General features: G+C 36.4%; 1 protein-coding gene across 5 annotated transcripts in view; it reads right to left on the bottom strand.

The window, feature by feature from the left end:
• Positions 1-25,021, bottom strand: part of chinmo (Chronologically inappropriate morphogenesis) — a 132,058-nt gene that overhangs the window by 55,809 nt on the left and 51,228 nt on the right. For 3 of the 5 annotated variants that reach the window (XR_011900853.1, XM_072306373.1, XM_072306374.1), the window contains one exon: positions 10,844-15,659. The exons of the other annotated variants lie outside the window; for them this stretch is intronic. Coding sequence is in view for 2 of the 3 variants with exons in the window: in XM_072306373.1 (XP_072162474.1) it covers positions 15,637-15,659 (23 nt within the window). In the remaining variant the exon portion in view is untranslated. Of the gene's footprint in view, positions 1-10,843; positions 15,660-25,021 lie in introns of those variants that run through there. 5 annotated transcript variants of the gene reach the window in all.

Here is a 25,021-nt window from a genome sequence, read left to right as displayed (position 1 = left end):
TACCCCTAAAAGTATAAGTACCTACTTGAATTTGAGAGGGAGGGGGCAACCTTACCCACTCCTACCCCCTCCCCTCCTTCTGGTACCAAAAACATTTAGTACTTTCCGCTTTGTTTCTTTCAAAGTTTTGCACCTAGAGGTTTATTTTTTTTTATTTCGTGAAAAGAAAAGAAAAGTCTAAAATTAATTGTTGTTATGTATTGAATACTTCTACATTAGGTATTTCAAACTTTTTGAGAAGTTAGAGCAGATTTTGGATATTACAGTGAATTATAAGATAAACGCGGAATTTCTGCGCACTTGCGGCTTTCTCATATGTCGTTATTACACAGTCAAGATGCATTTTGCTGTTTTAGCTATTTTAGTAATTTCATCTAAAAGAGATTAAACGAATTATGAAGGAAACTCGATTTCGGAACTTTGACACTTACTGATCTTTTCGCTATCACGGCAAAGCTGCTGCTCCGGTATAACTGTCCGTAAGGAAATGTTAAATCCCCGAAAGTAAAACTTTCCATCTGTCGCCGAGAGACCAGTCTTTTGTCTATGTTTGCAAACGGAGGAAATGAAACGAGCATGATTAATGATGTAGTTCTTCCAAATAATTTGCCAACATTTTGTGAAACCTGTATTCGTGAAAGTATTTTGGACACTTCAAGCATTAATTTATTCCTACATTTTAAGCACGACTTCTTGGGGCTTTCCATGCCTTTGATCCTTTCAAAGAGTAGGTATACAGGGTGTCCGGAAGTTAACGTGCTTAACTTTCAGGATCGATTTTTCGGCTCAAAATATGACCTTTTCCTATATTACACAGCTATAGGTACAAGCAAAATCTTGGAAGCACTATTTTTGACGAACTACCGAACCGATAAGGATGATCCTTACATGTATGTCATCTGTAGTAGCTGTAGATGTCCAAAACATTATAAAACCCCAAACTTTTAATGTTGTAGAGCTTTTAAAGCACATGGGACTTATGTCCCATGTTAATAGCGTGAGAGATATGTCGTTTCCGCTAGAAACGTCTAGGTGTGGGATTCTACCTGAGTGACTCGAATAAACAATGGAACAGTGCTAACCCTCGCGTAGGGCTCCTCATTCAGAAAGTTGAGGAACGGCCGCGGCCTAGCGCTGGAAGGGTGATTCACGACCTGTGTTTTTTACTCAATTTTTCCTCATTCTTCCGGCTGCAATTGTGGCATTGGTCAATACTTAATTGCCGAATTTCTATTAATATTAACTGTAGATACAACGTGAGAAGGCAGGTGCTGCGTCGCGAAGAAATATTATTAACTCTCAACGGTCGTAATCAGATTTGTTTTTAAATTTTTTTAATAATAATCTAAAAATAACATAATAAATTAAAATTTCTCCAGTAAGTATGGACTGGGTTTACAAAAACGCACCAAGTCGCATTTTCCAAAAAATTCAGTAAGGAGTAGTTTTCAGCACAACTAACTCTTCACTTTTCCCTTTTCTCGAGTTCATCCACATGCGACTTGATGCGTTTCTATTGAACGTAGCCCAATTATCCCCCCCCCCCCCGCCCCTGGAAATCAGTTCTGAAACAATGGACTGTTCAACTGCAGGGGACGCCCGTGAAACAGTGACATTGTATGCATATAGCAACAATTGCATGATGAGCATATAAAAGGATACCTATCTACAAATATATCAATAAATTATAATTGTCATATATGATTGTAATCACTTTCGCCCTCTCGGGAGAATGTTCATATGACCACAATGCCAGTATCAGCTGATAAAATGTATTTTTCCTCATAAGAGATTAAAATAAGTTTTCAGTCAGTCTTTGACATCTACCGAGATTTGTTTGGTATTTATTTACAATGACTACGTAATTATATATTTTTTCTCATTTAAGACTGTAAGAAAAACACGCCTTTTCCTAAAGTTTCAAGGCCTGAAATGAATTTATTACCTCGCAGCAGCGTTGCCAAGTTGAAAATCGTTGAGTTCCATCTTTCGAGCGAAAAAAGATATTGAGATGCAGTTTGCGCTACAATTCTTTAAAATTGATCGTAAATGTGATCGTTTAGGTAGGCAATTTAAGATTGCAATGATGCCACTTTTCACACTTTCTTAAGGGCCAATTTTTTTCAACCCTAGTATATCGTCAAATGCCGGATTATCTCAATTCGAAAAAAAACCTGTTCATTTTATTTATCGTACTTTTTCGTACATTTTGATACATTATACCTATCAGGGAAACGATTGGTACCATAGATAAGAACTATCTCCTTTAAAAAGGTCTCCAATGAATTCTTCAGGGCCGTGCGGTCCATTATTGCCATTTTTGACCCATTTTTAGGCGCGGGGTTTTTCAATTTTACTTAAGTAAAACTCAATTTAAACTAAAAACTGGGTAATTTTATGGAAGGAACGTAAGGAAATGAATAAACGCATGGGTGTAACTTTTTCCTGCGTTGCCAAATTTTCGAGGAAATCGTTTCAAAGTGCCAACATTTGGATTAATTTTCAGGTCGAGGGTTTTAGGACGTGAATGATGACTCTCATGAGGAAAATCTTGAATTTTAAGCTTTTTTTACTACAAATAACATATCTATCATGGAAAAATATGACACGTCGCACTTCCGTGATAATTAATCTAATTTTTGACACTTCAAGAGGATTTTTCTGGAAAATTTGGCACCGCAATGAGGCGTTACTGTTTGTAGGTGGGAAAGAGGTGGGCTTGAAAGGAAGACTAGAAAGCCATTTTCACTTTGAAACACTTTTATTCATCGAAAGTGACACACAACCATCAGATATATAAAAAGACAAAAGAGGACACGCAATGCAACGTTCATGCCGCCATGATGACCGGCTCGCGAATGAGGGTTGTTGTCATCGATGACTGGTGAGCCACCGACAATCCCAACAGTTACAAAGAACACTATTGATGTAGTTTTTACGTTATCTCCAAAAATGTACCCGGTTTTTAGGTTAAATTAAGTTTAACACGTGTAAAATTGAAAACTCCGTGAAATTAGCCAAAAATGGTAACAATGGTCCCTCGGACCACTTGAAGTTAATCGGAAGCCATTTTCATGCCCAAAAATGAAACGTACTTACGGAAGAAAATACATGTGACGCAGGAGTGTGACTGAAGGTCGAATAAAATTCAAAGAGGGGCCTTAAATATATATATTTATTTATAAATATAAAGCTGCAAAATCGGACACCTCGGTCAATTTTCACATCGTGGGAATCCAGGTGCAACTATGCTTTTTTATCTGTTGTATGGATGTGTAAGAGGTATCACGTACGTCAATGTGAAAGTTGTGCCAAACTTTCTTGAACCTTAGGCGAGGAGATACATACAATTTCTGCCGTTTTTGGCTCTTTGCATAGATTTTCTCGAAAATTTGGTAACTTAGGAGAAAGTTACCTACATATAAACTTTTTTTCATTTTTATACGTTCCTTCCAAAAAAGAATCAGTTTAATTTAAAATTACTTCAGTAAAATTGATAAAACCCTAAAAATGGATAAAAAATGGCAACAATGGACCGCACGGCCCCTAAACATTCATTTGAGACGTTTTTAAAGGTCATAAATGGATAGTACGCAAAAAAATACATAAGAATGACATTGTAAAGCTTGTCAGTGGCAAGGGAGGGGGCGTGCAGACGACTTCGGGCGCCCGGATTCCAGCCGGCGCGCAAAACGTAAACATAACGTTGTTAGTTGGCTCATATCTTGCGAGCCAATCGTTTCCCGGGGAGGTATAATATATAAAAATTTACGGAAAAGTACGATAAATAAAATGAACAGGTTTTTGTTCAAATCGAGAATCCGGCATTTGACTATGCACTAGGGTTGAAAAAAAAATTGGCCCTTAAGAAAGTGTGAAAAAAGGCATCATTGCAATTTTAAATTGCGTGAACGATTAAATTGATTGCATATTTAGAAAGAACGCAATTTTTAAAGAATTTTAGCGCAAACAGCATCTCAATATCTTTTCTCGTTCGAAAGATATGAAACTCAACGATTTTCAACGTGGCAACGATGCGCTGCTACGCCAGGGTGTCTACTGGTACTTAGAAAAAGAAATATGTATTTTTTATGTTTGCCCTAGTAGGAGACATTCCAATTTTGTTTAAATTTTCTTTAGATGAAATTGAACTTTATAGATGCACCAAAAATGGGAGGAAAATTTCAATTTAATCGTGATTTTATTTCAATTTAATCCAGATTTTTAGTTTTAGAAAGAAATTCAATTTTTTAGCAATTTTTTTAGCAATTTTAAACTATCAATCTTGAATTTTTATTCCAATTTATTATATTATTATTTTTTATAGCGATAAAATTGAAACATGTCTTTTTAATTGGAATTGAACACGTATTTTACTTATTCAAAAATAACTCTACTAACGAAAATAAAAATCAGAAAATTACAGAATAGGTGACATTCCTACTTTATCGTTAAAAAATTGTGAACAACTTCATCTCCAGTTTTAACAATGTGATTTATTGGTTCCTTTCCATTAAAGTCGGTCCATATTGGACAATTGCAGACTTTCTTTGTGTTAAATTATAAGTATGCTTAGCACACCAGCACACACACCCCCTATGTTTTTTAAGGTGTATCTACAGCTGCGTGAAGTAAGAAATTTCTCCGCGCAGGGGGCGCCACCGCTGTGTTTTAGAGTCCGTACAGCACCACGTGAGTCCTTGAGCTTTTATAAAAGTTGAAGGAATTTCTGTTTAAATCGAAGATAAATAAGTTCTAGCTATAACATTCTTCTTCCTATTGACCCTAAAAACAACGTGAAAAGTCATTTCTGAAGCTCTGCAATTTGATCCCAGAAAAAAGTAGGGTTAAGCATGATGACCTTGATGCAACCAATCGCGCTTGATCGCTCTCAGCAGTTGGCAGATATCTCTCTCCCACCGTGAGCTGTCTCTCTCGCACTTACAGATATCCCGTAAGAGAAACTGGGATCAATTTACAGCTTTTATTATTAGACTTTCAAAGCTCGCGTTTGTTTCTAAGGATTCCAGACGTATGCTGCTAGAACTTATGAGTCTTAGAATTTAAGATACCTATTGTGATATTTAAATAATCACTGATTTTGGAGTCGGATTTTAGCAGCGCGACGTGGTGGATTTTTTCGGAACTACAGCTGAAAATTAACCTTAACTATATGTTACGGGTAATCTAGTCAAACCGGGTAATGTCGACATTACCCGGGTAATGGCGGAAATAATTGACATTACCCAGGCCGTTTTGGTTAGGTTAGGTTAGGTTATAATACCCGCCATCCCACCCCTCAGTCGTCAGGGAGGGCCGCAGACGGGACCGGCTGGACCTGACCTAACCTAACCTAACCGAAACGGCCTGGGTAATGTCAATTATTGCCGAGATTACCCGGGTAATGTCGACATTACCCGGTTTGACTAGATTACCCGTAACATATACATGTGTACAAAGAGGGTTATTCAAAATCGGTGATTTTGCCCTAAGTTTTGATTTCGCCCGGAGTTGGATATGTTGTTTCCTATTACAAGACACGCCTTTTTCCGGCATTGGCAAGTTCACCCGAAATTTTTGTCGCGCGCTACAGCGTTGCCAAGTTGAAAACAGGCAAATTCTGTAAGTGGCATTAAAATTGAGCTATGAAGTTGCAGTTTTGACGGAAATTCTCTAAAAGTTGCGCACTTTTAGGAAATGACCATGTTTTTAATGTCGCATTAATTTTAACATGCATTGTTGCCAATTTTTCGATTTTTAAATTTGACAAATTTTACAAATCCGCAAATACCCAAAAAAGCTATCTTCAAATTTGAATGAAAAGTTGTCGAATCGATAGTTCGTTTGATTCCGCATCCATCGAAATACAGGGTGAGCCAGACTATCTCACCCCCCACAACAACCCAACTTCTACAAGCTGAGTCAAATTCTTTCTGCTCACGGCAAAATCAAGATTATGGTGTCTTTTTTTCAGTTTGCTGCTTGTCGCAACAGTTTTAACTGTGGAAATAACCAATTTTGTCGTCTGATCAACTCCTGGCAAGTCACTGGCCATAATCTGCCACAAAGGCCGATTTTAAGCCATTTTTGCCAAATTTGGCAACTTCTCGGTGATAATTTTTTTAAGCAATAGTCAAATTCGGATTCAGCGCCAAAAATTACATAGTTAGCCATGGAATTGATGCTACCCGGTATTTTTGGAGGCTAAAATTTCTATCTGCCTGGACTCAGAAAGCGTCGTCGCTCCAAAAAGCTGTTAACAAAAATGATGATATCTCGCGAACCAAAAGTTTCCCTGCCAGCCATAATATATCGATGGATGCGGAATCAAACGAACTATCGATTCGACAACTTTTCATTCAAATTTGAAGATAGCTTTTTTAGGTATTTGCGGATTTGTAAAATTTGTCGAATTTAAAAATCGAAAAATTGGCAACAATGCATGTTAAAATTAATGCGACATTAAAAACATGGTCATTTCCTAAAAGTGCGCAACTTTTAGAGAATTTTCGTCAAAACTCACAACGGGTTTTAACTAAATCTAATTAAGAAAATGAAAGTCCCCATATCTGAAAGCGGAAAAGTACAGCGAAACACCTTAGGAAAACATCCCCGCTGAAAAGAAAATCATTTGTTGGGCCGTTTTTTTTTGCCCCCCCCCCCCAAGCCAAAATGGCGGCCGATATGCGCCGCCGCGGGGTGCAAATGCTACAACTCCCTCACAATGTCAAGTGACACATCAATTCCTATGTAATTTTGGTCGTAGAATCCGAATATGAGGTCAGAAATCCCTCACGACCAAAAGAGATCGCGCAAATTCAAGATGGCGGCCAAAAATAGGCCCCGGAGTAAAACTTCTCAATTCCAGCTTTTGGTGACGAGTGAGATGTCTTTTTTTATGTTTTTTGGGTCATAGGATCCAAATTTGAGGTCAAAAATTCCCTTCTGGCCGACAGGGATCCCTCAAATCCAAAATGGCTTCCATTTTGGGGCCGACATATTATTTCCGAAAGACGCGTATAGTCGAGTGAGGTGTCTTTTTACATGTTTTTTGGACCACATAATCAGAAACTGGGATCCAAACTGTGTCCCTGTGGGCTGGAAGGTAAGATTTGTCCCTTAGCACCTTGATTGTAACGTTTTTATCAACTATTTAAATGAAAACTCAGAATTTTTACTCCAGGGCCTATTTTTGGCCGCCATCTTGAATTTGCGCGATCCCTTTTAGTCGTGAGGGATTTCTGACCTCATATTCGGATTCTACGACCAAAATTCCATAGGAGTCGATGTGTCATTTGACATTGTGAGGGGAGTTGTAACATTTGCACCCCGCGGCGGCGCATATCGGCCGCCATTTTGGCTTGGGGGGGGGGCAAAAAATAACGGCCCAGCGAATGATTTTCTTTTCAGCAGGGATGTTTTCCTGAGGTGTTTCGCTGTACTTTTCCGCTTTCAGATATGGGGACTTTTATTTCCTTAATTAGATTTAGTTAAAACCCAGTGAGAACTGCAACTTCATAGCTCAATTTTAATGTCACTTACAGAATTTGCCTGTTTTCAACTTGGCAACGCTGTAGCGCGCGGGAAAAATTTCGGGTGAACTTGCCAATGCCGGAAAAAGGCGTGTCTTGTGATATGGAACAACATATCCAACTCCGGGCAAAATCCAAGCGTAAGGCAAAATCACCGATTTTGAATAACCCTCTTTGTTGAATTACGTTGTGCACTTCAAGACCGCAGCCTTCGGTATCTACTATCGTTTGTCAGAGATTTTCTGGCAGTCTGCACACCCAAGCTTGCTACCTCTTGCACAGTTGATGCACCATCATGCCAGTGGTGCAAATCGTTAATTAACATGCAACAATGAGCTGTGGATTTCATTTTGCTATAAGGCACTTGGGTAACAGCGCTTCTCTGAAGCTGCTTCTGTGCAATTTGAACGTTTTTCCTTCAACTCCTAATCTGAGATGACCAAATAGCAAATTATTTTTATTTAATTTTGATAAAATCCAGATACCATCTCCATACAAGTGAAATTTAACAATTATTCAATCGCTATTAAATTCAAATTAAAAGGTGACTTCAAGAAGATTTAATTGGAATGAAATCGAAATCTCATCTCAATAAAATCGTAATTGAATTCCCTCCAAATTTCCAGAAGATTTTAGAAAAAATACCCACATGCAAATGCTACTAGGGTGACCCCGACCAAATTAGCACATTTTCTCCACTTTCTTTCTTATTGACTGTTAGTGGGATTCCAAATTGCTCAACGCTTACTCAGGGTGTCTACTAGAACAGGCTGGCCGAAAATCAGTACTTTTACAGTACTTTTCCACTCCATTCCCAAGAAATTCAGTACCTCCTCATAGAGCAATTCAGTACTTTTTCAGTACCTCCACGTGACGAAATTCGAAAATTTTTAAGAATTTGAATTTCTCGCTTGAATTGCGACAATAATGACAAAAATTCCGGACCTTCTCGCAAAATTCCGCACTTTTTCAGTACCTCCGGACCGCCCTTAAAAAATCAGGACTATATCCAGACTTGTAGACACCCTGTTACTGCTATAACATGTCGCACTATCAAGACGATCAATTTTTTCAAATTGATCATTGGCTCATTATGAGGGCTAGAAACAGGCTTCCATAAAAACTGATTACGTTGTAGATAAAATGCAGTTATTTTTGTAAAAAGAAGGGGGGGGGAGGAGGATTCAAATGTCTTAACTTTCAAGATTATACTTTAAAAAATTTACAAAAGCCAAACAAACTCATCTTTTGGTAAAAGAAAAAAAGATAGTTGGGAAAGAATATATATAATCCCTGATTTTCATGAAGGAAGCATAAAAAAGGATAAGCAGGTTGCGTTTTGTGACACGGGGTTTGCTGGACGCGGGTAAAAAATAAACATGATACACTTCACAGTTCACCGAGCATCGAGCCCTAATCGAGCCTAGAGTACCTATATTAAGAGAGTATGGCCACTGGGTCCCATGGAGAGGCTTAGGACCCAAAAATGGCGGTGCTTTGTTTTGGTTTTTGAGGATGGGAGGGGGGTCATTGCAAACTTTTGACGGTTATCACCAACCGCACTTGCTGCCAACCTTACTACATCTAAGATCATTTTTCTCAAAAATTGCACACGATTAGCCTTAAAAATATGTAAAAAAGTCGCAATAGTGCATTTGGGTAAAGTTTTCGTTACGATAAGCAAAGACAACTACATTTTGAATCATTTTGCATTACATTAACTTTATGGCGTCCGCCATTTTGGGGTCCTAAGGGCTCCATTCAGCCTAAGATGGCTGAGCCAATCAGAGGTGGTAACTCCAGTGGCCATACTCTCTCATTATAGGTACTCTAATCGAGCCCACCCAACGCGGCACACCGTGCATCGTCGCGGACCAATCACAGCTCATCACTCACTATATCACGCAACACACTCTGGCGGCGTAAAGCGGAACTAAATCTACACAATTCAAACGAGCACGCTCCGTTCGCCACGCGCCATAGAGAAAAGAAAGGAGGTGTTTGCATCTTGAGGTTTGTTTACCCTGTGACGTAGGTCATGGTACAACCTGGCCAGCGAAATCCGGAATATGAAAAACGGACCATAACATAAAGTCCGATTTCTTTTTACTTAAATCAACTCATACAGTGGACTCTCGATAATTCGAAAACCTCGTTAATTCGAAGGAAAGTCTGTTTCCCTTGAAAATCTCTCGATAGTTCGAAGAAAATCAATGTATTTTTCTCCCCTCGTTAATTCGAAATTTTTAAAGTGGCGTGGCCCTCTATAATTCGAAATTGCGACGAAAATTCTCTCTGTAATTCAAAATTTGGGAGGTAAGTATGGCCCTCCCTCTATAATTCGAAATAAGACGGTAGGTACATTCCCTCTACAATTCGAAGTCAACTGTTTATGTACCTGGGTGTCTGAAAGAGCTTGACCTTTGACCTAAAGACCTTTTGGCGTAAATCCGTCCATTTGCCCCTCTATAATTCGAATTCAGATGGCGCCTTCCTTCTATGATTCGAACCTCTCTAATTCGAAATTTTTCTATATGGAATCTCTTTAATTCGAACTCTCTTTATTTCGAAGAAAAAGCCGATTCCCTTCAATTTCGAATTATCGAGAGTCCACTGTAATATAATTTCAAGCGCTTTGAATAGAATGAATTTTTTCCATAAATCACACCATTTCCAAGAAAATCGATGATAAAAGTCGCTGTACCGACCTACGTCATCCAAAAAATTCCAAGATGCCCGAAATGCAAACACAACCTTTTTTTTCTCTACGGCCGCGCGCAGACTTGCTTATGCGAACCATATGCAAATTACGTACTTTCGGAAAAAATACGTATTTTTTACGCATTTTAAATCGACCCGTTAATTTATGGACATTTTACGTATATTTACATATCAGAAGACACCCTGCTACGCGGAAATAAATTCATTTCAGGTCTTGAAACTTTGGGAAAAGGCGTATCCTACGTATCCTAAATGAGGAGTGACATATTGAATATTGGTCAAAATCCATGAGAGGGGAATTTTTGCCGACTTTGCCTACACCCCTTCTTCGTCCCGAAACTCAATTCTCGGCCGTCTCCGAGGAAAAGATATTGGACGGGTGCTGTGGAACACTCGGTAAACAGAGGCAGACCTTTCAGTGTCAAGCTCTTTGTCAAATCCTATAAATAAATATCGGATCTGTAACTGGACAACAACCTCTTTGCATGGAACACTTTTGAGAAGGAATAATCCCAAATCAGGGAGTCCCTGCAATATTAGAATGAACAGGATTACCAGGATGATAAAAGGAAATTTATTCGAGACAGAAGTAAGCAACAAATTTTATTCATTGATTCATACAAAGTTTTTTTTTAAATTTTTAGTCTTTTTAAGTTATTTTTTTTATTTTTTCCAATATTTTGTTTTATTACTATATAATTCTTTATGCTTACATGTATCCATACATCTTTCATTTTTATTTCTTACCACTTATGATATTAACTTCCAAACCTTTTTTTTTTTTTTTTTTTTTGTACAATTCAGTGTTCTTGATGAATCATTTTTATCCCTGAATATGAAAGCCATGTGGTAGGATGCAATAAAAAAGGCTGAGAATCTGAGAATGACTAATTGAAATAAACAATTGATAGTCTTGGCAGGAGGTGTAATAAAATATTTAAGAGCAGGTGAGGAAAAGTTTCAAGGAATTGGAGGCAATGAAAGTGCCTTATTACTAAAGATAAACGTGTAAGAAAAAACTGGCAAATTTTCACTGGCTCTCCAATTCTAAAAGTCTTACGGATAAAATTGAAACATAAGATCACCTTGTTTTCAATGCACTATCCAATCATCACAGCTGCAGATGTTGAGCTCTCCACATTGACAGGTGGTAGAGAGGAGAAACAACACTCATGGGCGATAGGCCAATGATGAATAAGAACTGTGGTTATTACAGTATTCAGTTGTTTCAAACTGTTAAATTAGTCACACTCAAGAATCTCACCTCTGCATTTACCGTATGATAGAAAGACTTGTATGCATACATTAACAAGCAGTCACTTACATTCATGGTAAACACACATGTCAATATAATCCTTGTTAAATCCTAGGGAGGAAATAATTGTTTGAAACAATTAATGCAAATAATAAGTCAAGTGTACATACATACATGCATACTGCATAAAACACTCAGCAGAGAATGACATTAAAATTAATGCAAAAATTCTACTTATCTCAAAAGACGAAGAGAAGATAAAGAGTGTATCCATTAGCCTACAATAATTCTTTAACAAAATTCTTCAACTAAAAAAAATTAAATCAATTTAATCTACAATAAGGCAAAAACATTTTAAAACTCCGGGCTGGTAGGGTTAGAAAAATTTTAAAGAAATAAATGAAAATTAAATAAAAAAAAAGAGATTTACAATACACAAGTGCAAATTTCGAAAGTAATGCAGAACAAGTTCCTGTTACTAAATCAGCATCAATCATTTCGCTATCTTCACTTCAATCCAATATTTTTTTTTTGTTAGCACAGTTCTTCTCGTTCAGTATTGAAGCACTTCACAATCCTCCCGGCAAAACGCTCTTCTGAGTGTCACAGACCGTGCGTAAATAGCATAGCCAGAAAAATATTATAGGAGGAGGCCAAGAGCCCATTGACCCTCCAAGGGGGTCTAATTGTATTGAGCGGCTACGTATGATTACAATTTTCTTGCTGTAGGGAAGGGGAGGAGTTAAGCCATGAACTTATGATTATATGGTCAGGCGCTTTGATAAGGATACTTCCGTGAATCAGCTACGATGAAAGTCTATTGCCAGAAAATAACATGTTAGTCGCAATGCCCATTTCCAGTAAGCCACAATATGGTTGTAAGAAAAACATTTGAGTATCAACTGTAGTAAGTTTTACCTCGAGTTAGGTTAGGTCACGTGCAGTGATTGTAGTGATCATTTGTACCTCCATAGGTTTGATCAATTGAAAATAAAGAAAGGAGATAAAATTGCAAATTTTACAAGCAAGATGAGCTCGGTGTGAGACTACTTCTCACATTGAATTATCCCAAATATTAATTTCTACTCAAGATAGTGAAAATGGAAGTGTGAGAAACAAACATTTGGAAGAAAAAAATGAACATCCAGCAAGATTTTGATGAAGTAGACACAAGGGTAGTTTAAAATGATATCAGGGTGGCTTAAATTCTTTATACACATCATTATATCACTATTTCGGAAGTACAACGTCAAGCGAACGGATGATTTGCATCAGCTGAAAGACAAAAGCCTCAAGCAGGGTTGTACCAGAAGTTCCCATCTTAAAATGAAGTCATAATTAGGCCTTCGATCAAAGAGGGTAAATTTAAAATCTTTACACTAGGAAAAAGGAGGAGGAGGAAAGAAAAGTAGATAATGAAATGAAGCAGTTATCAGTGAGCGGGATGAGGATGAAAATTAATGATAAGGATTCTATGTTTAGGAAAGGAAATTACGATCGAGGTTATCTATTGTGATAGGCACATCTATAGTGATTTAACTGATACCCTGATTTATCGGTACACTTTAATTTTCAGAGGATTTCTCATAAATTGAGAAAACGCAGTTTTTAGCGGCAAAATTTGAATGACCTTTTTTTCTGGGAAATAAAATTCTGCGACAAGAGCAAGATGAAAATTCTATAATATTTCAGTAAAGAGTGACCTTGATAAATTTATAAAAGGAGGGGGAGGGGCGAAAAAAAAATAAAAACTTCATAGGCATGAGAGCTCTACCCAAGTTTGGAGTTAAATGGAGTAGTAAGGTGTCTCCTACTAGAATATTAAACTGCTTAATAATCCAAAACCCTTTGAAACCATGCAGGTTATAAAAATGGTATGCTACGCGTACCTATTGCACAGAGAAAATTCAGCTTTGTGTCTGGCAGACAGAATTTTTATTAGAGTGGAATTCAACCCACTTGAGAGATTTTACCTACCAACCAACTATTCCTAAACTCAAAACTATGGACACTTATCTGGACATCACAAAAATTTGACACTTAGACTTAATGGTAAAATCTCCTCTATAATATGGAAGTAATACTTGTAGCATACAAGAAAAAATAAGAAAGGGAAGTAAAGGAATTTCTGCTTTGATGACTGAAGAAAGGGAACCTTGCTAGAGCAGGAGCTACAGTGCCTAACCGATGTCATGAAGACCTCAAATGTTATCATGTTACATGCTTTGCCGCCCAATATTATAAAAAGAATTGTATCCTTATCCATGCTTGGCACTATATGCTGAGATCACCTGTCTCCATTTCAGAGGAGTTACTTAAATCTCAACTTTCAATTCCGAAACTGACATTCACAGAAAACTCTTAATATACACTGCTACTGGCATGAGACTACAGAAGAAAATGTAGTCTTGAGATTTATAGTGTCTGCAAAACTAAACAAATTGTTTTGATCCTCTTAAAAAGTGCGGGAGAGTTTACGTTTTTAAAGAAAAGTTGAAAATCTTTAGTAAGATTCTATAACCATCGACCTGTGCATTTAAAAGTCATTGAAGAGCACTTAAAGATGACAATAAAATGATGCTGATTTATTCAAGAGCTATATTCCTGGTTTTAAAAAAATTACATTTCACACTAGAAATAACAAAAAATGAATGGCAGATCATCCATCGAAATAATACAAGAATTACTGAACTGTTCTTGCAGTGAATTGTTACAGTGTTTTTTTTTTTTTTTTTTTTTTTTTTTTTTTTTTTTTTTTTAACTTAGGAAAACATGGAGAAGTTGTGTAATTCATTTAACAGAAGGAAAAAAGTTACCTGAGGAATCTGGTAAAAATGTGGTGATGGAAAAATATCAAGCCCATAAATGATGACGGAATTTTACAGTAAAAAAAAATATTTGACAAAGCTGAACCTCTGGTGCCCATGCATCAACGTTCTTCGAAAGAAACGAACTTCACTTCAATGAAATAAAAAAGGATAGTAAGTAAACCAAGTACTAAGAAACTTCATTTCCACTTCGTTTATTTCATCTCCAACATCTGAAATATTTTGAGAGGATTTGGGTAACTGTTCAGCTTAAAAAGGACAAACTAATGAGAAAGAAGCAAAGAGGCCTGCTTTGTCTTTTCTCATAAATAGAAAGAAGGTAAAAAAGTAATCCCTTTTGCTTCCTATTACCTATAGAAGTGGACATTTAATAATGGAGGAACTAAACGCAAGTTAGAAAAAAATTTGGGCATTACTAGTAAGCTTGATGGGGCAGAAAATTTGGGGATGAAGATATAGGTACAGCTGATGCCACCAAAACAGGAAAAAATGTACCTGATAAACGAGATTAATTGATTAACATGAATATTGCAAGAATTCTCACCAAATTAACAGGCTAGACCAGACGAACAAACCCCTGTTCTTTGAAACTTGTTGCCCAGTCGAAATTGATGTTAAGAGAGAAAATAAGTCTCCATTAACCAGACAGTTTTGAAACAAAACACGAACACTCTACATAAATGTGAAAACCTAAGATAAACTCATAATCAGCTTTGGATTGAGAGGTATACAATATAATTACAAACTAAAAGCTTGAAAGTATTGGTCATGAAATTTTGCGGTAACAATTGCTTCAAAGTGATGATTACTAGGATAACACTTGCAAAAAAACACATTAAATCAATTTTTAAAAATTCACACATACATTTAAACTTGAAATGAAGAGCTAACCCTTGTTGGTCTCACAACTGAAAAATACCTGTTACGGTCAATATCTTAAATTCTCAACTTATAAATTAATCAGGAAAAAAACCTTGGTTAAGATTAAGAAGAAGTCGTCTTCCATGTTGTGATTGCCAAAATCTTGGGTTGTTCCCTCCCGAAGTGGGGCATGCCTAACTGTTATGATTTCAAACGTGATTTAAAAGATGAAAAAAATGAGTTAAAGTTAATCCATCATTACATGCCTCAAATAGACAGCAGACATGGGCAAATAAGATCCGTGCCTTGCTCAATAAACACATACTGCATGATGCACTCAGCAAAAAAACTAAATTCAACATTGCGTCTTAGATACTGTCATATCAATATTGCCCAAGACCCCACATAAATCTAACTTTCCTTCAGTAGTTACAGGACTTCAAGCATTAGACAGTTGGTGATCTGTTAGAAAAAGAAAGAGAAAGAAAAGGGGGAAAATTACGATAGGAGAATAGTACAAATTCAAAATCTATTAGCCTGGGGTAAAAATAATTGAAAAACAAAAATTATATTCTGGATCAGGAAACAATAACTCCCTATGCTTTAATATCTTTTCTACCTTACGGAAACTTAACTCTGCCTAACATTAGTTCATTAACATGTCATTTCCAACTAAAAATACACTCGTTCATAAATATTCTCACCAACAAATACAGAATGTCTTCAGTAGAAAAATACAATCATGTACAATCTTTAAGAAAATATAACCTCTCTGTACGTATGATACTTTCCTAATCTTTATTCTGATTAATTTTAACCTACAAAAGTACCCTAGCATTGAATCATTATTCCGTTAAATCGGCCAAAGGCAGAGAAAAGGACAACACTATAATTTAATTACTGAACAGACACGACATGTAACATCCATTCTCATGACCCACTCAATCCTCTACTTCCATGAAGGACTTTGGCACTCAAAATGGGTGAAACCACATGGTCAGAGGTAAAAGAAAGTGGTTGAACTCGTACTTGATGGATACAAAATTGCAAACAAAGTTGACCTTCCCAGAAGATATTTTTCTGAGAATTGGACCTCTTATTTTACACCTGGTACGGCTTGAATAACGGTAAGGAACATTACCATGGCTTTGAAAATCATCAAAATTCAACAACCTTACGTGGAGAAAGCCGTAAGGAGAATTTCCTATAAATGAGAGAAAATTCAAACCTTTGACCAATACCGTCAAGCAAAATTACAATAAATTTTCTAGAGAGAGAATGAAACCGGACTTTTAAATTGTTGCAAAGAAAAAGGTTCTCCAGGAATCAGGGGGACCTAAACTAAGCTGCAAAGAAAGAAATAATTTGGAGGCGATCAAAGAGCTTATTGAACATTCTTTGTTGATGGTTCACGTAAAACAATGTTATGTCATTGCTGTGAGCCCTTCCTTACACTAACAGCATTTATCAAAAGAAAAAGAGCTCCAGGTTAACAATTTCTGATGCTGATTTTAAATGGGGTTTTGAAAGCCTTTAGCTGACAACACCCCCTTAAACTTGTCTCGAAGGACAAAACAAAGAATGAAAGGAGAGGATGCTACTTTTGTTTCATTTAAACCTAGTTGCATTTTTTTCCAGATTGATAAGACTATAGATGAGTAGAAGTTAAATGATTGATACTTCATGATGCACTTGTTAAGGGGTTGTTCGACAACTTGTTATTTACATTAAAATATAAACAAAGAACAATGAAAACTGCGACTAATATGTAAGATAAATGGATTGAAAAATTTAACATGATTCATGTATCAACGATTGGCTAATAGTGTGACTACTTGTGTTTTTTCTTAATCCTCATTTCTTCAAAATTTTTAATTAGTTACAAATATAACGACTTCAATGCATCTAAAAATTAAAAATAACAATATCGGTGAGGTAGAAAAAGGTTTAAACAGCAGAAACAAATAATACAATAAATTATTTCGATTATTTTGATCAAATTTGAGCAACTTAATTATAATGAAGAGATAAAAAAATGTAAAATGGGATAGAAGGATAAATAACTATTTACTAATTTTATTTATCAATATCTCTTAGGTATCTTATAATAACAGCACAACAAGACCTGTTCAATGAAATTTATACAATATATGTACACTTGCGTTGACTGAACAGGCTGCAAAAAGTATTTTCTCTCTTCTGATATTATAACATTGCAAGAAACACTTGGCTATAACATAATGGACATCAAATCATAAAATTACAACCATGCAATATTTCTATTTGAATTTTTGTCATGCACGAACTATCAGTTGCAAGCCTGAAGACTGATTCATGGAGAATTCGCACCTATTGATTGCAAACAATGTAAGGATGTTCTGCAACTTGATTTTTTCTAAAAAGAAGTAGAACATCAACTATTTACAAAAACTTAAAAAATGAGTTTTACAGATACGAGAATGAGACAGGTGAACCAATTGAATATTACTTTGGAAGTGAAATAAACTCGCCTCAGTTGTGGAAATAATGGATAATAAATGTGATAGAAAACTTATATGACAAGAGGTCCATTTCCTTCACCTGCTTTCACGTTGAAACATTAAAAAAATAAAATGAACCACGTATGAAGATAACAAAACTTTTCTCTTTAGAACAAATAACTATGGTTACGAATTTGTGAGGCGTTTGTTTCATCTAAGCAACATTCAGAAGTGATCACATTTCACTAGTACCTGCAAATGATTACTGTTGTTTAAGTATTGATATTAATTGAGGCTCCTCCTTCAGATGGCAATGTACAAATTGGTACATCTGACTGAGTCTGACAAATTTTAGTTCAGTAACTTACATTTGATGGATCATGAAGGACATTTACAAAAGTGAAATTTAATTGCTATCCATCCAACAATGGTTAAGAGTGTGCAATAACGGGCGAGAAGGAGAGGCAATCTCAAATACTACCCGAGTCGACAACGTAGGTTAGAAGACAGATCATGATACATGAAACTTTCTAATTGAGAAATCCTACAGATTTTAGAGCATACCGTTTTTCAGACGAATTTATGGACAGAAAAAAGGAAGGTACAGCTTTTGTTGCTTGAAGATCAATGACCTTTACATTTTTGCTATCGCAGGCCATGAAGAACCAGTCCTCCAGTTTTCCTATGATCTTACAATCTTTCGGTCCTGAGCTCACGTGCAAGCATTGGACATTCAGAAACCTTGTCTAAGCTTAATTGAAAATTGCGATGGTTTCAATTGAACAAACATTCAATGATACACAAATGAAATAGAATAGAAATAGAAGATAACAATGTAAGCATTGACTGCACATACTGACTTATAATTAGATCTTGAAACTTTAGAAGTCCGATGATCTTGTAATAATAGAAAACATACATTAAAATTATAATTTTATGAAGGGTAGCACATGATTCTATACAATTCTTTCGCCTAATCCTCATATTAAGATTAAACATGACAATTTGTGCACTAGAAATATTTTTAAAAAAAAAACAAAAAAACTACAAAAAATTAAAAATATGCTCATGGAATCATTTTCAATTTTGTGTATCGTGAAGACGAAAGATTACTGCTGATGTAAATCAGTATTTAAATTGGCTGAAGTATGTTCTTTGAAATTTGAAAAATGACACTATATGTGAAGATAAAGAATGATGAATATCTTTACAGGATAAAGGAGAAGTTCTGTAAAACAACATTTTGAATATTTGTTGAAGAAAAAATAGCATTAATGAATGCTCTACTGAGGTTAAAGATGGTTAACACGAATACAACTATTAAAAACATTATATCTAGCATGCGAACAATTTAGTTGACAAATTTTAAGGAAGCAAATGGTGAAAAGAGTACATCCTACATGCTATGTAGGAAACTTAAATTGTTAACGATTCCATTAGTACTCTATGCACATTTGGCCAATGTCATCCACAGCTGGTTGAAAGCCTTTTTCGTTGGTATGAATTTTTTAAGTGCAACAGGTAAACTAGGTTGTTTGAAACAAGTTCTACCAAAACTAAACAGAAAGTGGTTACTAAACTAACAGTAGTTCATTACTCCATTCACTTTTTTATGCTTCTTCGCTCATTATGCAACAACAATAACGAATATTTTCTGTCCGCAAAAGATGAAGAAGTTAAGTGGATGTTTTTGAATTGAAAATCAAAGGTGGAAATCATATAACTTCCTAACCATTCTACTAAAACCACTGTTACTAGATTCCCTTCCACGCAGAGGTAGTAAAGTATCAGACGAAACTTTGTATTTTCTTGGTAGCTCATTCGTCAAAAGAGGAAAACTTGAGACTGAAATAGGCGTGGTAGTTTGTCGCATCGCACGTCGGGAAACCAGAAGGGTTACGGGACCATGTCGCATCATGAGTCTGAAATGACCCAAGATGGCTCTGAAAAAGGATGAAAAACGTGGGAAAGCCGAGAATGATGAAAGAACAAATTCAACGGCCGAAAGATTGAAAATTCAGAAACTTAACAAGATTTACGTAAGATTACACTGAAGGTGTCAGAAGATGCTTGGCTGGCTGCAATCAGTGTGGCTATCAGTTGCAAGTCCAATCATTAAAAGGAATGCCATTGCTGGACAGTAAGATGGAAGAAGTTGAGATTTGAGACAATAATGCGCAAATCCAGCAATCGCAAGTGATTAAAGGAAAAATATGTGAACTTGGAAAGTTGAATGAAAAACTAAGTTACCGGTTCTTAGAGCACACGCGACAAAGTTTAAAGCAAAACGATCTAACTTTAAAGCAATGTGAAAAACCTTGTGAATGGAAGATTTTGAAAACTCAGGGCAAGATCTGTCACTTGGAGCACGGGAAAAGTCTTTGAATTATACGAGAGGGTACTGATGATGAGATGTTCCTCTAACTGTTTTTCGGAGGACTGAGCTTCTAGATGCTGTATCAGAATCAATAACGGAATCATTAAAGTTTTTTTCGGATGAAGGTCTCTTTCAAATCTTGTAGAAATCTTTCGTCAGAAAAATAAGCAGGAATAATTGAAAAAGCGGATTTAAGAAAGAGCTGAAGTAAGAGTATGGTCCAACTAATCGTACATTTATGCCCATTTTCGTTTAAAGCACTCTACCACTCCTGCATGGCTAGCCCCAGGTTGACTGAGGCAACTGTTTTTGGAGAGAGGCCACTTTGAAAATGGTATTTTCCCGGAAAAACTCAGAAATAGTCTTTATTTGATGGATAGAGTTCAGCAGAGAGGGATCAAGAATTTTGGAAAACAAGAGGACTGCTTATGTGTACCACGTATGAACTCCACAAGCAAAAGTATGAAGTTGGTTCCTTCCCTGACGTCGGTATCATCAACGGAGAAACTAGGAGGAAATCAATTGTGCGTTAGGCTATTTTCTCTGAGTCCATTAAGCTAGTTTTGTATAGGGAAAAAGGACGACCAAAAAAGTAACAATTCGAAAGAAATTGTGATATTTCCAAGAAATATGAGTTGCAAGGTCAGAAATAAACAACGAGAGTTCCTGCAGTTCTTTAACATTGGACGCCTGTTTAATATGAATACGCCAAAGGTTCAACTGCAAACAGACTCCTTGTTTTCCAGAACAAAACTTGCTAAAAATCCAGCTTAATAATCTCAGAAGCGAAGGACACAATTAATTAAATTGTTTTGAGAACAAGGTCTCTCAACTTCGGTAAATTTTTAGGATTGCAAAAAAAAAAACTTCTAAGAAAGTGAAAACTTGAGAAAACTTGAGAAAACTTTCAAGAAAACTTGATTTGTTATACCAACTTCCAAACAGGCGGTTTCAGAGGCTGTATTTGATGGTAATGTGTAAATCTGGACACGATTAGTTTTAACAACGGCCAGCTGAAAATTTTACAATCCGAAGTCTAGAAGGGAGAAACTACAGTGAAATATTTTCTAGATGATAGATTTGCAACCTCTAAATTTGAAAGCAAGAAACCACTGAGAAATGCCAAAAAAAAAAGAAAAAAAAATACGAGACAAAAAATTGATTCAACGGTAGAATGGTGGATTCTTTTTATTTTGGTAGAAAATGTTCTGAGAGACAGTGAGAATGATTGAGAATCATGTAACAGAATTCTTGAGCGTCCAGAATTCAGTTCCCGAGCTCAGCAGATTGGATGACCCGAATCTAGGACGCTCCATTGAGGGAAAAAAGAGTGCGTATTACTTTTTCCATTTTATTTAAAAAAATAATTATTACCTTTCAATTAGCACGTCGGCAGGTTTGTCTTATTACTTTACAAATAATTGATCAAAATAAATAAATACAAAGAGAAAAACCCTTTGCTGATTCAGAAGCGTCCTGCATTTGGTTCCCCTAATTCCCAGAAGAGGGAACTTGAATTCTGCATTTTCAGCTCTGTTGAAAGATTTTGAATTATTTTAGTTTAATTCCAAAAAGTATTATACATTCATCACTTCGAAATATATTTTTTTCCTTGTTCTCTAGAACTCCTCTCTGGTTCATACCGAACAAACTAAAATATGCGTTGGTTTTTTAAAAATCGGTTATCGAAAGCATTCATTTATAATTGTCGAGAGGGACATACACAAAGTGAATCTTGTTTTGCGGTAAATATTAAGAATTTAATGCCAACCAGATATGTGTTTACGGTGTTCTATTCTTCTTTCAAGTTGCCTACCCTGATGAAGATTAAGGAAAGTCAATTTACCTAGTGTATAGTCACAAGTTTTTCAGAGGTAGGAAAGAATGAAAAACATTCTCTGGGAACAGGCCTGGATGGGACCCCTTTTTCTACCTCCATGGCATTGATTCTGCAGGGTCGTCCAAGAAACTTGCACCATCTAATAAAAATGCAACTACTAAATTATGACAAGAACGGCAACAGGGCTTGATAAGATACTTTGACCACTGACAAAGGGGGTCAAATTGTGTCCCATCTAGATTTTGATCATAGTATGGCAAACAGTTTCTTCATACTAAACAATCGGACCCATATTTCGCCGAATGGACTCCAGTCGACCCAGATTTGTTTTATAAAAATTGGCATGGAGGGCCACTTGCTGCACACGGCGAGTAACACTGCTTGCATCTGAGCTCTGAGATGGTATAGCGGCTTGGAACAATTGGCAGTAAACAGAGGGTGTGCAATTCAATTCCCAACATTCTAACATAATTTTTAGTGGTATCCTTGATTATTTTGCTTAAGCTTCTTTCTTTCAACAGCATACATAATTCTTCTTGTTCCTCAATATTTATTTGAAACTTGGACCTCTGGGTTCCAAAGCAGTCTAAGCTGCTACACGACCTTACAACGTTGGTACACGTGCAGGTTGTTCTGGCACTTCAGCAAGTGACCCTCATATCAGTTTTCCGGAAAAAAATTGAGGTCTTCCGGGGCCATTGCACGAAAACAGCAAAATACGGGTGCAATAGTATTACATGAGGAGGCATTTGGCCATACTCAAATCAGAAACTAAGCGGGACTTCAAATGACTTTCTCTAGAGGGAGCCATTTTTGTATCAAACAAATGAGTTCTTTCAATGACTTTTAGGCTGTAAGCGTCATCTTGAAAGCTCTATTCTTTTAAATACAATTCATTATAAAAATTCCAACTTGACAACCCTGTGACAGTGAGAGTTTTTTGGGAGTCAAAGGAATTTCAAGAATGTCATTCCTAATATCAGTGGCAGCAAGGTGTTAGGGGAGGTGTTCAGGCAACTTGAAGCAGCACTCTGATTGGAGTTGACATCTGCTGAGCACTCATTTCATTTCTCTGGGAAATGTAATATATTAGGGTTTGTAAAGAGGTAAAATAAATAACATGAGGAAAGAAACAGAAATTCGTTAAGGCCTTCAAATTTTGCAGAAAATGGTATCGACTACTAACAACATACTAGAAATCGATTCAGCGGGAAGATGAGCAGGGCTTTTTGAATTGATTATTTCCAGACACCAATTTTTGGTCTGAACATTTTAAAAAATCTCACAACTTTATGAGGACGATTTTAATCCGGAATCAAGATTTTGAGAACCTGAAAAATTAAAACTGGTAAAGTATTAAAGTCAAATGATCGGTGTCAACTTTAAATCCAAGTTTTGAAAGTATTGATGACGATGATGTGATCATTGAGATTTTCATCCTTCAAGCCTCAGACACATAGGGAATTGATGACTGAGGATGTCTGATTTGAACCACTAATTGTTAAATTGCATCTTTTCTTTTGGAAAAAATTAAACTGTGTTTTCCTGAATAATAACCATCCCGCACTTATGATCAACACATGGGCGCAGAAAAAGCAGACATAAGACTGATCCAGCAACTTCTGGCAACAAAAAGCTAACAAAGAATCTTTAAAATATTAGGAGCGGCCTTCAAGGGTGCAGTACCAGGGTGTTTAATGCAAATAGTTTCCACAAAAATTGTTGCTCCCTGGAGCCTACAAATAGCATTAACCCTCTATTGCGTATGTACACATACATGTAATTTAACATAATTTCTTTTTTTAAAATTTAGCAAGAGCACAACAATGTTTCTGAAAGCATCTATGCAAGCCCAAGGTTGAATTCTAATGGATAAAAATGACGGCACCCATTCCAATGTTGCTAAATTAGGTTGAAAAACGTGTTTTTTTGGCAACCTTTGGCTGCGTGGGTCGGCTCTGGCAACGCAATTTCGGCGCGGGATTTAGGTTGGTAAGAGTGGTCGTATGACAATGAAAAAATATGTGTTTTTGCAGCACACGTCATACTTTTTTTCGGTGACGACAGGAAATATTAGATGCAAAATCGGTTTTTATTTAATCAAATGTTTCAAACCGAATAACATATACATGATCTCATGCAACTAACTCAGGTGGCGAAAATGACAAGTTACATATATGTATGCAACGTATTGTATATACGTATACGTATATATTACATATATGTATGCAACCGATTATGGCCAATAAAAATAAACATACGGCTAATATTCACCTGTATTTTGCTTTATGCTGGCAAAAACAATGTTCTTCTCATATCTAATCCCTACAAAGACTAATGTTTTCTTTTTTTTCAATGAAATGTACTTATGCATGTTTTTCATGTAACATCTCTTTTTTAGGGTTCTTACCAAAGTTGCATAGAATCACATATAAGAAACTTCTCTTTTTATTTTTTTTTTTTATCAAAGTTGCATGGACCTACATATATGTAACTACCACTTGGGGGGGCCATTGGGGGGGGGGGGGGAGAGCCCCCTCCCGCCCGCCCCCCCAAAAAAAATTAGGGACTCTATTTCCTTCAAACATTTTCCGGAGAAAATTTTTTATTTCTAAATCTGTGATCCAAAATTAATTCATGCAATAGAGGGCTAAGCAAAATTTTAGGCTACGGATCTGAGGTCGCAGATTGCTCTCAAGATTTGTCTCAGTTTTCCCACAGGAAATCCCTAAGGGATTATTCAGACTTTTTTCAACCATGGATTCACTATCCCTTAGAAAGTTATATGAAATTATGATCTTGAAGGAACAAGGTGTGAGATCCATTTCATACTTGTTTCTCCAGGGTCCTGAAGAGAGCTCTAAAATAATTGCAAAAATTAGCAGGAAAAGTTCATGAGATATGCTGTCTTTTTGGCAAGACTTCCATTCCATTTATCATTAACTTGTAGCTACTTGAATTTTAGAGGGAGCACAGGAAAATTATATGAGCCTATCAGAGCCTGGTCCTTTTTAATACACCTCTATGCACCTGACAAGTTAGCAGAAGCTACTTTCCACAATTGGCGAAAATTGAGATATGATACATTTTGCCAAGTGGTAACTGCATATCTAACTGTCCGCAGCCA

Source organism: Bemisia tabaci, chromosome 1 (genome assembly GCF_918797505.1).
Source record: "Bemisia tabaci chromosome 1, PGI_BMITA_v3".
NCBI classification, from domain to species: Eukaryota; Metazoa; Arthropoda; class Insecta; order Hemiptera; family Aleyrodidae; genus Bemisia; species Bemisia tabaci.
The sequence above is the reverse complement of the archived record's forward strand: the minus strand, read 5'-3'. Positions and strand labels throughout refer to the sequence as shown.